The 16,013-nt window shown below is 45.8% G+C and overlaps 1 protein-coding gene and 1 long non-coding RNA gene across 2 annotated transcripts; both read right to left on the bottom strand.

Annotated features, from left to right (window-relative positions):
• Window positions 1–5,598: 5,598 nt before the first annotated feature.
• On the bottom strand, window positions 5,599–7,098 carry LOC118720225 (germ cell-less protein-like 1). Its single transcript, XM_036440118.1, has one exon. It carries the CDS (start codon window positions 7,096–7,098, stop codon window positions 5,599–5,601), a length of 1,500 nt encoding a protein of 499 aa, XP_036296011.1.
• A 5,889-nt stretch (window positions 7,099–12,987) lies between these two features.
• LOC123652448 lies at window positions 12,988–15,492 on the bottom strand. Its single transcript, XR_006741803.1, has 2 exons — window positions 15,426–15,492; window positions 12,988–13,097 (listed from the first exon to the last, which is right to left on the bottom strand). It is a non-coding gene; the product is annotated as an uncharacterized LOC123652448 (long non-coding RNA).
• Between the last annotated feature and the right edge of the window lie 521 nt (window positions 15,493–16,013).

Genomic DNA, 16,013 nt, shown 5'->3' on the forward strand with positions numbered 1-16,013 from the left:
TGGAAATAAAACATGAAAACCTATGGGATGTGGTAAAAGTAGTCCTGAAAGGAAAGTTTACAGGCATAACTGCACATATGAAGAAATGAGAAAGCTTGCAATCAACCTAACTGTACACCTTAAAGAACTAAAAAATCAAGAACATATAAGAGCCAAAGTTAGACGAAGAAAACAAATAATAAAGATCAAAGTAGACATAAATGAAATAGAGACCAGAAAGCCACTAGAAAGTGTCACTGAAATTAAGAGCTGTGTTGTCAAAAAGATAAAGTGACAGACTTTTAGCAAGACAAACTAAGAAAAAAGAGAAAGACAAAGCCATAAATGAAAGAGGAGAAATTTCAACTGATACTGCAGAAATACATCTATATACATAAAAGGCTAAGCAGCTGGCTGACTGGCCAACTGGCCAACTGGCCAACGAACCTGCTTGGCATGATACACACTGAACACCAGAGGGCAGATATTCAACGCAGGAGTTGCAGAGTGACAGCAACTTTTCAGAGTGCCCTCTCTCAACTCCATAGCCCTAGGGGATGTTGGAGAGCTGGTTTCGGCCTGATCCTCGAAGGCCAGGTCAAGGGACCCCACCTGTCAGAAAAACCCCAATCACTCTGCAGTCGCCCTTTGAGCTTATGTGCTGCCCTGGGTGTAGCTGGCCAGGGAGGGACCATGAAAGGTTGGCTCCAGGGCATGTCCAGCCTGTCTCACCCAGTCCCACGCCCCAAAACCACCTTCTAATTAATTTTCTTTCAATGTATACAAATCCGTGCATCAGGCCACTAATAGTATCCTCAGAGACTACTATGAATAATTATACAACAGCAAATTAGAAAATGTGGAAGAAACAGAAAAGTTCCTAGAGTCATACAACCTACTGAAACTGATCCAGGAAGAAACAGAAAACCTTAACAGACCAATAATGAATAAGGCAATTCAATCACTCATCAAAACTCCTCACCAAGGAAAACCCCAGGAATAGATGGTTTCACTGGTGAATTTTACCAAACATTTAAGGAAAGATTAATGCCAAACTTTCTCAACTGTTCCAAAAAATGGAAGAGGAGGAAACACATTCCAATTCTCTTCGAAAGGGAGCATTGCCCTAACAACAAAACCATAAAAGGACATTACAACCAATGGAAACTATAGACCAAAATCCCTGATGAGCATAGATGCAAAGGTTCTCAACTAAATATTAGAAAACTGAAATAAAGAACTAATTAAAATGGTTTATACACCATGGCTAAATGGGATTTATCCCTGGGATGCAAAAATGGTTAAAATTATGACTATCAATACATTTGCACCACACTATCAATAAATATACACTACATTAATATGATGAATGGAAAAAAATCATGTAATAACATCAATAGAATCAGGAAAATCTTTCTAAAACCCTCAACAGCTTGGGTATAGTAGAAAAATACTGCAATGTGATAAAGGCCATATATGACAAACCCACAGCTAGCATCATACTCAATGTCAAAAATTAGAAAGCTTTTTCTCTAAGATCAAGAACAAGATTAGAATGCCCACTCACATCACTCTTATTCAATAAGAGTGGACCAGTGCATGAAATTTGTGCACATTAAAAAGGATTAATTAGAGGAAATATGTTAATATTGCTATTTGCCCTTTCTCTATAATAGAAGTGTCGGAGGTAAAAGAAAATTAGCAAAATATATACGAAAATCTTCCTCCCATCAGAATCTGGGGTGCACCACAGGACCCAGAGTCAAGTCTCTGCCCACCCACGTGCACCTCAAAATCTTGCAAGACTGAGAGGCAGCCACCCACACCCCCATTGGGCTAGATCCAGACCTGGCCAGTCCCACCCTTGTCAAGCCATGCCTGGTGTGAGGCACAGCCTCGGGTCCCCTGACCCAGCACCAGGGCGGAGAGTATGGCCTGAAGTCCCTTGTCAAGTCCTGCTCAGGGAGGGTATGCCTTGAGTTCCCCTGTCAAGCCATGCAAGGCAGAGGGCTCAGCCTCAGGTCCAACAGCCCAGGGCTGGGAAGGGGTGCAGGCTCAGGTCCCCTACAAGCCTCACTAGGAGGGGAGCACAATCTCTAGTCCCCTGTTAAGCCCTGCTGGATGGGGGGCACTGCATGAGGTCACCCTGCCCTGGGTGAGGTGTGCAGCCTGAGGTCCCCCAGATCAGCATTAGGGATGGAGGACACACCTTGAGGTCCTCCATCAAGACCCACCAGGCGGGGGGCGCAGCCTGAGGTCCCCTGGCCTGGCATTGGGGCAGGACAAGTGCCTAGTGGTATCCTGTCAAGCCCTGCAGGGCAGAGGGCCCAGCCTCAGGTCCCCCGGCCAGGCGCCAGGAGGGGGTTGCAGCTTCAGATCCCCCATCAAGCCCCACCAGGTGGGGGGCCTGGCCTGAGGTCCCCCAATCAGGGCAAGGGAAGCAGACTGAGAGCTCCCAGCCCAACACTGGCGAGGGAGGGCACACCTTGAGGTCCTCCGTCAAGCCCCGAGGGGTGAAGGGAGCAGCCTCATGTCCCCCAGCCCAGTGCCAGGGTGGGCGGCATGGCCTGAGGTCCCCTGTCAAGCCCTGCTGGTGGGGGGGTGCAGCCTGAGGTCCCCTGTCAAGCTCCTCAGGGTGCAAGGCGAAGCCTCAGGTCCCATGCCAAGCCTCACTGGGTGTGGGGCACAGCCTCGGGTCCCTGTCAAGCCCTGCTGGGTGGGGGGAGTGGCTTGAGGTGCCCTGGCCCAGCACTGGGGCATTGGGGTGCACCTTGAGGTCGTCTGTCAAGCCCTGGTGGGCAGAGGGCATGGCCTGTGGTTCCCTGTCAAGCCCCGCCAGGCAGGGATTGCTGCTTCAGGTCCCTTGGCCCAGTGCTGGGGTGGGTGCATGGTCTGGGGTCCCTCATCAAGCCCCGCCAGGTGGGGGGCATAACTGAGGTTCCCTCTCAAGCCTGCAGGGAGAGGGGAATGGTTTGAGGGCCCTGGGCTTGGTGCCAGGAATGGTGGCATGGCCTGAGGTCCCCATCAAGCCCTGCTGGGTGGAGGGTGCGAGTTGAGATCCCCTGGCAAGCTCCACAGGGGCAGGGGGGCGGGCACTGTCTAAGATCCCTGCCCCAGATGCCCGGGTGGGTTTGTGAGGTCTGAGGTCCCCTGTCAAGGTCTGCTGGGTTGGGCTTGCAGCCTGAAGTAACCTGTCAAGATCTGATGGGAGGAGGGCACAGCCTCTGGTCCCCTGGCCCAGCAGCTGGAGGAGGGTGCAGTCTCAGGTCCACCATCAAGCCCCATTGGGAGTGGGAGATAGCCTCAGGTCCCCCGTCAAGCCCCACTGGGCAAGGGGCACAGCCTCAGTGCCCCAGCTTGGTGACAGGAGGGGGGTTGGTGCAGCCTCAGGTCCCCGTCAAGCCCCTATCAGGTCCCTACTGATTGCACATTAAGGCTCATTAAAAGAACTCAGCCTCCATTGTGGGTGCAGCCATCTTGTGTTATGGAAACTCTGCCTCTACTGTGGGTGCAAAAATCTTGTGTAATAGGACACCCCCGCCCCCCCTCCCCGCCACTGCTGTGGGTCCAACCAGCTTTGTGGTGGAGTGACGATCAATTTGCATATTCCTCCTTTATTGTATAGGACAGTACTTCAAATTCTGTATAGAGCAATGAGGCAAGACAAAGAGATAAAAGGCACCCAAATCAGAAATAAAAAAGTAAAATCTTCAGTACTGTCAGATGATATGAGCTTATATAAAGAAACGACCCAAAAATACAACTAAAAACTGTTGGACATAATCAACAAATTCAGTAAGTAAAATCAATATGCAAAGACCAGTTGCTTCCTTATACATTAAATATGAAACAGCTGAGAAATAAATAAAAAATAGGCCCATTCATAACATCAAAAGTAATAAAATGTCTAGGAATAAATTAACCAAGGAATTGAATGATTTTTACAAAGAAACTTAAAATTATTTGATGAAAGAAATCTAGGAGGACACCAACAAATAAAAGAACACTTTATTTGCAGGCACTGGCAGACATAATATTCTTAAAATGCCCATGCTACCCAAACCCACCTATAGATTTAACAAAATCCCTATCAAACTATAATGAAATTTTTCATAGAAATAGAAAAAAAAAAAACTCTAAAATTTGTATAAAATCACAAAATCCCTGAATAGTAATAGTGAGAAAGAAAAACAAAGCTGGAGGCCTCACACTGCTTGATTCCAAGCTATACTGCAAAAGCTATAATAATGCAAATAGTATGATGTTGGAATAGAAAGGAGACGTGTAGACCAATGGAATAGAATAGAAAGCCCAGAAATAAACCAGTGCAGATACAGTGAACTAATATTTGATAAGACAGCGGGATAATAATAACAAATGGTGCTTGGAATGCTGCATTACCACATATAGGAAAGCAAAGTGGAACCCACTCTGACACCACTCACAATATTTTGCTTGAAATGGATCAAAGACTACAATGTAAGACCTGATAATGAAAAACTCCTAGAAGAAAACATGTTGAAGAAACTCCTCAACATTAAATTACAAGCTACAATATTTGCAAACCGTCTATGAAAAATGATTACTATTCCACATTTATACAGAACTTATACAACCCAATGACTATGAAATTAAGAAGTGGTCTGGTTTAAAAATGGGCAGAGGAATTAAAAAGAAGTGTTTCAAAAAACACACAAATCATTCCAATATTTAATAGGCATATGGAAATTTGCTTAACTTGACCAACCACCAGGGAAATGCAAAGCAAAACCACCTTACACTTGTAAAAATAGCCATTATCAACAAGGAAAATGATAACAAGTGTTGTGAAGATATGTGGAGGAAAGCGAACCCTCCCGCCTTGGTGGGAATGTAAACTGGCTCAGCCATCATTGGTTAACAGTATAGAGGCCCCTCAAAAATTAAAAAAGATACTCTTAGGTTGAAGAACAACCAACAAAAAGAAGATCATCAGTGTAGCCTGGGTGTGCTCCCTTAGGGAGAGAATGTGTAAAGCAAGTAATACACTCAGTGGCCGGAAATGAGAAAGGAGTAAAAATCCCAATGGATCCAGTGGAGGTGGTGGTGGAAATAAGACTGGAAGGGCGGCTCTAAAAACACCAAGTCAAAGAGAAGTCAAACTATTCCTTTAAATGTCATTTAATTAAACTAAAGAAAATACTTACTAGGCATACAGAAAGTTGCTCAACATGACCAAACATCAGGGAAATGCAAATAAAGAAAAGAAAAAGAGCTAAACCAAGAGTTGTAGAGTTGCTCTTTAAAGTTAATTGGTCTTTGTTTCACAGACATGAGGTGGGGTGGGTCGGGTCGGGGAGGGGTGCCTATGTATGTTAAACCAGGAGAACAGATTGCCACACGAAAGCAGGAATGAGTTCTTGAGGTGCTTGAGGGCTTCAAAATGTGTCCTCTTCATAAGCGCTGGTAAACAGTCTCAACTATCACAAGCTACAGTTCAACAGAGCCTCTGACAGAATTTAGTCACCAGAGTTGGGCCAGGCCAGTTGATCCCGTGGAGAGATCTGGCAGCTAGAGAAAGCTGACTGCTCTTGTGCCCAGAAAAGAGCTGGTCAGCTCTCTGAGCTTTGGAGGGGGTCTTTACTCTTGATAGGACTCTCTGGGGAGGTACAGGAAGTTACAGGCCACATATATGGGGAACATCACATCATGGTTCCCCAGGTTCGCTACCTCTAGCTCTTCATCTTTTCCCAGGAACAGCACCTGGTACTGTGAGTCCATCCTGAGAACTGTTCTTCCAGTCCTGTCCAGGGACACCAGGCACAGGCGGAAGGCAATCTTTCTCTGCCACAGTAAGCTGGCCCCGAGGCCGTGGGAATTGTTCAGTGCACTGCGTCTGAAGGTGACACGCCGGTCGGCGTAGCACACGACCAAGTCCCAGCCAAAGTTGAAGCCGGCCCACCGCCAGCTGCATGGCTCTTCCCTGTGGACCTGGTGCCCGCACCGCATGGTGTTCCCCAGGATGTTGGGCACATGGACGTCAGTGGGCCCGAGATCCCTGGTTTGCTCAGCCTGGAGGAGGGCAAGCCATTGCTGTTTGTACACTGGGGTCAGCCATGAGGCAGGGATCAGCGCGTCCTGGTCAATGATGCGTGCTGATGGCAGGTCACAGACTATGTAGGCCAGCCGCAGATGCCGGAACACGGGCACAAAGGCTCTGCCCTGCGGGGTCTCCAGGAAAGGGGTGCCATCCCACTCCCTCTTGGACCTAGCGAACCACAAGTTGGCGTGGGACAATAAGGCTCTGTGGGGGCCCCTCCACGTGGGCTGCAGCTGCAAGTACATCCACTTTTTCAGCATTGTGTACACATCTATCTCCACTTCGATCACTATGAGCTCTGAAGAGACGACGAGCAATTCCATGATATCCAGGCTGATTTCTCGCATGAGTTCCTCACTATGGCGAGTCATCAGGTTGTCCAGCAGCCACTGAAAGCACATGTTCCTGATGTGTGAGAGGCCGTAGGTCCCGGCAGAGTAGTAGTAGCTGCATACGGTCTGGACATTGACCGTTCCCTCCATGATCTCCCCACACTGTTGGATCAGCTCGTCGAGCTGCAGCATGCTGGCCGTGGCCAGGATGGCGACGACACGGCTGGGCCGAATGAGCACGGAGTCTTGGTACAGAGAGCCTAAAGCCTGGTGCAGTGCCTCACGATCAATGTTCTCGTCGGGGATTTGCAACTCTATGGTGTCCATGGTTGATTCCCTCCAAGCACCGCTGAACATGCTAGCAAAGTAACCTGACTGGCACAAGTAGACCCTGTGCAAGTTCCACACCGCCCCGAGGGCGCGGATCTGCACATCGCTGCCTTCGCCTCTTAAGAAGAGGGCCTTGTACAGGGAGCCTGAACTGTCTTTGGCGTGTTTGCAGCAGGGCTCTTGTTCGTGAGGCCCTCCTGAGTCTGCCTTCCTTTTGAGGCCACCCGGACTGGGGGTGGAGCCGCCATGTTCCCTCCCCGCCTCCACGTCACCAACGACTGCCATGGCTGCCACTTCCTCCTCCCGCCCACGGGCAGCTGGCTGCTCTGGGGCACGGCCCCCCCGGAGCCACAGCAACCGACTGCTTAGTGCCCCCATGGCCTGTATGTACCTCAGAGCACAAGGACGTGCTGCCTCTCACGGTGACGCCGCCAAGGCACTAGCTCTGCCCAGAGGGCTTCTGGGTACAGTTGACCGTTGACTTCCGGCACGAGCTCTGCCCAGAGGGCTTCTGGGTACAGTTGACCCTTGACCTCTATTGTCTGGTCTGCTAGGAGACAACGCGAGAAAAGGGGACGCCTTACCAGGAAGACCGCTCTGTGTACCTTCTCCTACTGTGGTGGTTGCTCTGTGGCTCCCTTCACACAGTGATAACTTAATAGAGGCCTTTGTGTGTGAGTTTTCCTTCTACTTTCAAGAACACAATTCTGCCGCCCCCCTCCCACGGCTCCCCGCCTAAAATATTTAGTGATCTCTCAGAGGGAGAATGACATGCCAGCTTTGTCCTCTAGGCACGTTAACTGCCCTTATTAACTTCTTTCCTTTCTTCAAGGTAAATCTGGGTTTTAATCACAATTTTGCCATGACGACAGTTTTCCTTCTCTTAAAATAGGAATAAAAATAGAATAATTCAGTTTTGCTAGGACGAGTAGGGATAATATACATATAAAGCAGGGCACATATTATACACTCAGTACACAATATATTCTTTATGTTAATGGAAAATCAAATATGCAGTACTTTTAAAATTGCACAAAACATTTCATGGACTGTTATGATTATTACATGATTCCGGTATATAAATATAAGTTTTGAACTGAAATTTCATTTTTGCTGTTTTTCTTTTAATCTTGAATGATCATCATTGCATTTATTTATTTTTAATTTTTTAAATAAATCTTTATTGCTCAGATTATTACACTTGTTTCTCCGCCCCACCCCCCCACCCCCCATATCTGCCTTCCACCAGGTTCCTGCCACTTCCAGGGCTCTGCCTTTTGCCGCTCCCCTGGAATTCTGCCTCACCGCCCCGGCTCCCTCTGTTTGAGCCTGGTTCCCCAGGGTCAGGCCTAGAACTGGGGTTCTGCGCTGTCAGGTCTGGGGTTTGGCACAATCTGAGCTTTTATCTCCTTCCCGCTAGAGAAAGCCAGCCAGGCACTCAGCCTCCCCCCCTCCCTGAGCGCACAGCGTGTTTCCGTACCTTAGGCTTTTACACCTCTTCTGATTTTCCTTCTGGCTTTCTCTTTCCTTCTCGTTGTAGAATTTCCAGTCATTCAACTTTCTTGGAGTTCTGTGTAATATCCATTTTATATTTTAGTTGTGTTTTATTGAAATTGTTGTGTGCAGCTGCGGTTAGGTGTTTACCTGTGCAGCCATCTTGGATCCTCCTCAATAATAAAAAAAAAAAATTTTTCATCATTGTTTTTAAAAGACATGAATTACTCTTCCACTTAGGTCATCCTTGTGGAACGGTCACAAGTCCTCTCTCAGAATAGTAATATAGTTTAGCTTGAGCCTGTCAAGGCCCTCTCCTCATGGACATTGTGCCATATTCACCATGGATATATGAAACAAGCAAGCCATTAGTTCCAGAAAAAGCCATCTCTCTTCAGTGGGGTTTCCATGGTCAGAGGATTTGAGTCTGTCACTACTGGGGTCTTCTTGTTCACCTTAATGAGACAGCCTACACACACACACACACACACACACACACACACACACAAACACACACACCCCAAACAAACAACCACAAAAAAACAAGCATGAGCTAGCAGAGCAGAGACACAGAAAGACAAGCAGTGTTTAGGATATTTGAAGCCCATAATCATATTGTTTATTCGGATTGTTTGTCATCCTGGTGTTGTATACGTACATTATATATTTCAAAAATTAAGCCCTCAGCAGATATATCTTTGGCAAATATGTTCTCCTGTACAGTGGCTTTCCTTTTCACTTTGTTGATCATTTCCTTTGCTGTGCAGAAGCTTTTTAGTTTGATGTATTCCTATTTGTTTATTTTTCCTTTGTTTCCTTTATCCTAGATATATAGGCAAAAATATCACTATGACACATGTCTGAGAATTTACTACCTATGATTTCTCCTAGGATTTTTATTATTTCACCATTTATATTGAAGACTTTTATGCACATTGAGCTTATCCTTGAATATGGTGTAAACTGGTGGTCTAGTTCAGTTTCTGTATGTACCAGTATAATTGTCCCTACGTCATTTATTGAAGAGATTGCCTTTAATCCTTTGTATGCTCTTGCCTCCTTTGTTAAATATTAATTGACCGTGAAGACATGGGTTTACTTCTGTGCTCTCTATTCTCTCTCATTGATCTACATGCCTGGTCTTATCTTAGTACCACACTATTTTTATTACACTGGCCTTGTAGTATAGTTTGAAATCTCCAATTTTGCTGTACTTGCTCAGTATTGCTGAGGCTATTCGGGCCCTTTTGTGGTTCCAAATATTTCAAAATTTTTGAATATTGCTCTGGATCTATATAATATGACATTTCTCTCTTAATAGGAATTGTGTCAAATCTATACATTGCTTTGGGTAGTATGGACATTTTAATGATGTCAGTTCTTCCAAGTCCGTGAACATGGTGTATGCTTCCACTTATTTGTATCTTCATTGCTTTCTTCCCTTAATGTTGTATTCTTGGTTAAATGTATTCCTAGGTAATTTTATTTTTTCTGTAGCAATAGTAAATGGGATTGATTTCTTAGTTTCTCTTTCTGATTGTTTATACTTGGTGTATAAAATTGCCACTGGTTTCTTGCCGGGGCTGACCAGCAGACCCTGTATAACAGATGAACGATTATTCTGACACAAGTTTCTGTGAAAGAAAAGGCTAAGGGGCTGTTTTGCTTTATTTTTAAACTACTTTTTTGATTAAGGTATCACATATTTGTACTCATCCCCCCATTCTCATCCCAAACCCCTCCCCACAAATGCCCCTACCCCCCTGTTGTCTGTGACCACTGGTTAGGCTCATATACATGCACACAAGTCCTTTCGTTGATCTCTCCTCTTTACCCCCATCCTTCCCTACCTTCCCTCTGAGGTTTGACAGTCTGATCACTGCTTCTCTGTCTCTGGGTCCGTTTTTGTTCATCAGTTTATGTTGCTCATTATTTCCCCTAGCTGCGTAAGATCATGTGATTCAAGAAATATCCTTATAATAATGAAAACTGATACAAGCCATAATGGTTATGCTGAGAGGCAAAGGAATCAGTCTGTAGTGAGTTCCTTTCTGGGCCAACTGTTCTTTTGACTCCCAATTTCAATATCAAATAGTTCCTATGTGTACATGTCAGCTGTGATGTTTCAGATCTGGTTGGTGGACAAACGGTAGTGATGCAGGTCCGACTGTCTCTGGTTTGGTCCTGGGCACCCTTAAGGAACACACAGCTGCTGTCTGCTGGTATGGCAAGGCGTTCTCAGCGTCTTCCATCTCTAGACTGTTTCTCTTCTGTCTTCATGGCACACCTGTAAATTCCTCTCTGTTGCAGGAATCCACATGGTCTCTGAGTTGTTTTCTGACAATATATAAACATATTCTCGACCAAAAGTTAATAAAGGGATATTTTCTATAAATTTGACTTGGGATCCTTTTTCTTTTTTTTCTTTTTTTCCCAAATGATTTTCCTCTGGCTTGTTTAGATAGGAATCTATATATTGCCATGTTTTTCTTTACCACTATATTCCTCTCTTTTTCTCATTCTTCTATTTCTAAAGTAGCCCCTGTAATATTTCTTGCAATACTGGTTTGGTGGCAATTAACTCTTAGATTTTTTGGGGGGGTAGGGGGTGGGAGCAGAGAGGGGTCTCAGAAGTTTTTTATTTCTCCTTCAATCTCTATATATAAAACCCTAATATGCAAAAAGTCCAAACAGTGGAACAACCAAACAACAAAACAACCAGTCACTATGATGTGCGCTCACCACCAGGGGCATGTGTGGAACATGGTGGGCTTCAGCAGCAAGTGACAGAGCATGGAACATGGTAGGATGGTGAAGCAGGTGAATGGGGGTACCAGACAAGGGTGGGACACTGGTCATTGTCATCAAGGCAAGCCTATGGTGGTTAATGAAAATTCTTTGTTCCCACATGCCACTGTCCCGCCCAGCACACATACCTGCTGCCAGCACCTGGCACTGTCAGTGATTGCCCAGCATTGTCTGCAGGTGTAAATGGTGGCTGGCAGCTGTGATCACCCCTTAGGGCTTCTCCACCTCCCCCTGCTCCTGAGGGGCGATCAGGGCCGATAGCCACCTCTCATACTGGCAGCCGGTACCCGGCTCCAGTCCCGATCACTTGGCACCATCAGTAGGTGTGAGTGGTGGCTGCCAGCTCCAATTGCCACCAGATGGCTGCTCAACTTTCCCATACTCCTGAGGGGTGATAGGGGCAGCAGCTGCCACTTGCACCCACTGAAAGTACCTGCCCCGCTCACACCCACTGCTAGCGCAGGCCCCAATTGCTCTGTGCTGTTGGTGGGTGAAAGTGGAGCTGGTGCCTTCAGCATATGGGAGTGGTGATGGGAACAGGGCTGCCAGCAGACAGGGGACTGGATCCTCAGTGGGAGGGGTCGGGTGGGGGCACAGAGGATGGACCAAGACCTGCTCTTGTTCCCACTGCAGCCTCACAGCCCACAGTTCCTTCCAAGGTGCACAAATTCGTGCATTGGGCCCCTATTTTTAAATAATACTCTTGCTGGATAGAAGGTCTTTGTTTTCATCACTTTGAATACTTCATGCCAATCCCTTCTGGCTTGTAGGGTTTCTGCTGAGAAATCAACTGACATAAGAACTCCCTTCTAGATAAATAACTGTCTCTTCCTTGCTGACTTTAACATTCTCTCTTTGTCTTTAATCTTTGTCATTTTAATATAATGTGTCTTTGAATGGGTCACTTTGGATTCATTTTGATTGGGACTCTCTGGGCTTTTTGAACTTGAGTGACTTTTCTTCACCAGCTTACGGAGGCCCCTTAGATTTTCCTCATTTTGTTCAATTCTCTTTTCTTTTACATGCTTTGCTTGGGCGCTTGATGTTATCTTGTCCTCTAATTGGCCTATTTGCACCTCTACTTCATGTAATCTGCTCTTGATTCCTTCTAGTGTATTTTTCATTTCAGATTTTGTATAGTTCATTTCTGACTGGTTCTTTTTTATGATGTCTGTGTTTCTTAATGATTACTATCTTTTTGTGTAAGTTCTCAGTGAGATCATCCATTTTCCCCCTAAGGTACTTGAGCATCCTCATAACCATTGTTTTCAACCCTGTACTGGTTATTTTGGTTGCTTTCATTTAATTTAATTATTTTTCTGTGTATTCCCCTTGTTCTTTTGTTTAGGGCATTGTTTTTTGTCTTCCCCTTTTTTCTCTCTTTCTTAGGGAGATCTATAACTACTAAATTTGTTATGATGATTTATGATGAAGGTGTCTTGCTGGGCTCAGTGGCACCAATCATTCAGAAAACCTAAACTTTGTTTTCCAGGAATTATTCTTGTGGTTTATGAGCACACCCCTGTTGTAATTGTGTCTTGAATGGTTTTTTTGTGTGTGGAGATAACCCATCAGGCTGTGTGAGTATAAGGATTAACCTCAATTACTGGGGTTATTCCCAGGAGGGTCTGCTTTGTGTCAGAATTCTTTTTTTAAATTTTTATTTTATTGATGTTTTAAAGAGGAAGAAAAAGGTATAGAAAATTAGAAACATCGGTGAGAGAGAAACATTGACCAGCGGCCTCCAGCACCCCCCCCCCCCACTGGGGATGTGCCTACAACCAAGGCACATGCCCTTTACCGGAATAGAATCCGGGACCCTTCATTCTGCAGGCCGACACTCTATCCACTGAACCAAACTAGTTTTGGCCTTGCCAGAATTCATATATATATATATATATATATATATATATATATATATATATATAGATTTTTTACAGAGAGGAAGGGAAAGGGATAGAGAGCTAGAAACATCAATGAGAGAGAAACGTTGACCAGCTGCCTCCTGCACAACACCTACCGGGGATGTGCCTGCAACCAATGTATGTGCCCCTGACCAGTATCAAACTTGGGACCTACCAGTCTGCAGATCGTTGCTCTACCCACTGAGCCAATCTGGTTTTGGCCTTGCCAGAATTCTTATTTGGTGTGCCACTTGTGTTTCTAGTTGGGTCAAGCTCTGCAGTGGTCTGAAGCTTACCACTGGTTGTACTGGTTCTGGTTCCACTTGGGTGAGGTAGAGGTTCCAGTTTCTATCAGACATTTTGTTTAACTGGCCTATTTGGAGCTACCACTCTGTTCACTGTTTGTGTCTGAGTCTGCAATTTATTTAAAAGTGTCAGCTTCTTCCAGAGTAGAGCTGGGAAAAGATATGTAAAAAGACTGAGCTCCCTGAGGTCTGCCACCACTTGTCACCTACTCTGCCTCACCCTGAGTTTGCCTAGTCTTTCCCCATAGCCTTCTGAAGAGAAACTGTAGGATGAGCCCAGGCTAGTTGACATATAGAGCCCTTTCTACAGGTTTAGACCTCTGTAGGGCAGAACAACTCGGGTTGGGAGGAGAGATTTAGTTGGTCCCTGACTTGGGTGGGGAATCATGCATTCGGGCACTCAGTGAGGAGAAAGTGGCCCCTGGTTCAAAGCCAAACCACTCATTTTATGCCAGAGTCTCCAACTCTGGTGCTTCCACCTGGAATGGCTCACTGCAGGTTCAGGTTGAGTGCAGTCAGCCAGCCCCTCCACAAGAAGGAGCAACCTTAGCCACCCCAGGGTGAGAGTAATAGATCAAAAGAGTCTCTTTTGGGTATGATGCTGGCCCAACCCTCAGGTGGGGGCTAAGCAATTTGTCCCAATCCCCGACAATAGCTTTGGAGGGACTCATACTTGGAATGTGTCTGTGTACCGCAGGGGTATCTGGGACTTGGAAAGGATGATCCAAACAGTCGCACAGCCTGACTGGCATGGTTCAGTGTTTGAGCATTGACCTCTGAACCAGGAAGTCACGGTTTGCTTCCCAGTCAGGGCACATGCCAGGGTTGTGGGCTTGATCCCCAGCAGGAGGCATGTAAAAAGCAGCAAATGAATGATTCTCTCCCATCATTGATGTTTCTGTCTTTCCCTCTCCCTTCCTCTTTGAAATAAAAGAAATATATACATTTTAATAAAATAAAATAAAAATACCGTCTCGCATTGGTGGTGGTACCAACAAGCCTGTAGGAGAGGGCACACAACTCTAAACCTTCTTGGTGTAGCACAGGTAACTTGCAGGGGAGATTGGATTTACCAACCCAGAATATAGCCACAGCTCAGCACTCACCCATCTGGCTCCAGAAGTCTCAGCAAAAGAGACCCAGTACAAAACTTCTAGCGCTGTAGGACTCCCTGGTCACCCCATGCTGCCAAACCAAGCAGGACAGGGTACATGGTTTCCCTCAACAGGGTGTGCCAAAGGTGTCAGCTCATTGTGGCACCCCTGTGCCACTGAACTGGGCAGGATGATGCCAAAAGTCCCAGCCCTGGATCACCAAACTCAGGGAAGTGGGGAAGACCAAATGACTTGAGAGGTTTTGAGGGGCAGGGCACTAGTTATTCACTTGAAGTACAAGAGATTGGTTTTCTTTCCCAAGCCACACAGTTTAGTCACTGTCTGGATCTCTGCCAAAAGGCTCCCCAGAAAATAGAGGGCCCCTTAAAGTCACTGCTGGGGGTAGGCAGCAGACCCCTCTGCAGGACAGGATTATAGCACCATGATCTTGCAAGCAGTCAGTGTCCAGGCTGTGAACTCCCCAAGCTGGTGCTATAACAATAGGAGGGTTCTTCCCAGGGAGTGTGTGGTCTGAGTCTCCCAGGAAGACTAGATCCCCGCTGATTTTCACCTCCAGATGTTATACAGGCTCCTCTTCCCATCTCTGTAGCTCTTACTTGGGGACACCTAAGTGGTATTGAGAACCTACACTTTCAGGGGGAGAGAGTTTTGCAGCCACCATACCCCTCCAGCTTCTCAGCCAATGAAACACCTGCATGCAGGTGCTATCCCTTTCTGGGACTCTGCCATTCTTACCAGTCTCTATATGGTGTCTTCTCTAATCCTTGCTTTTAATTTTTCAGTGCAGGTAGCCTTCAGTTGGTTGCTCAGTTTGATTGCTCTGTAATTTAGGGGTGTGTCTGTTTTGGGGCCAGGAGCTGGCGTACAGCCTCCATCTAATCTACAGCCTCCAAAATTTACCTCTGAATCTCTCCCTCTTATTAACTTCTTTTTAAAAAAATATTTTATCGAATTTTTACAGAGAGGAAGGGAGAGAGATAGAGAGTTAGAAACATCGATCAGCTCCCTCCTGCACACCCCTTACTGGAGATGTGCCCACAACCAAGGTACATGCCCTTGACCAGAATCGAACCCGGAACCTTTCAGTCTGCAGGCTGACGCTCTATCCATTGAGCCAAACAGGTTTCAGCCCTTATTAACTTCTAAGGCTATCTGATCACTTGAGGCTGTGAAACCATTTAGGTAATAAAGTTGGTAATATTTATTCCATTATTTGCTTTGCTGTTTAACTTTTCTTTTTTTACTTTGCTTTTCTGTTTATGTGTTTCCAGTTATGAAACTGCTTTAAAATGTGTGTGTGTGTGTGTGTGTGTGTGTGTGTGTGTGTGTGTTTTGTTGTATCCAAATCAGCTGCTTTTGGACTCATGCCTCCATGTTAAATAGACAACTTTAGCTTAAGGAAGATCTTAAGTTCCAGGAATATCTTTCAGCCTTATTTATCTTTTTCCTTATCCATCTGTTTATACATCTTGATCCCTCTGCCTTTGGCAATTTCCCTGGTTTTTTTTTGGGAACAACTGTCCATTTCTCAATGTCTGAGATATGGCTCAGAGACAGTCTTTTCTCAAACCTCCAAGGCAGAGAGAGATACATCTTTCCTCAACTGTAATCCTACCATGCTTTGATCAAACTTCTCCATATGGCTACCAGACTCTGGATTGTGAGCA

Source organism: Pipistrellus kuhlii, unplaced genomic scaffold, assembly GCF_014108245.1.
Source record: "Pipistrellus kuhlii isolate mPipKuh1 unplaced genomic scaffold, mPipKuh1.p scaffold_m20_p_16, whole genome shotgun sequence".
Taxonomy (NCBI): Eukaryota; Metazoa; Chordata; class Mammalia; order Chiroptera; family Vespertilionidae; genus Pipistrellus; species Pipistrellus kuhlii.

What these genes read in the sequence shown, in the direction of transcription:
- LOC118720225 (XM_036440118.1), bottom strand. Translation starts at nt 7,098, where the DNA reads ATGGGGGCACTAAGCAGTCGGTTGCTGTGGCTCCGGGGGGGCCGTGCC.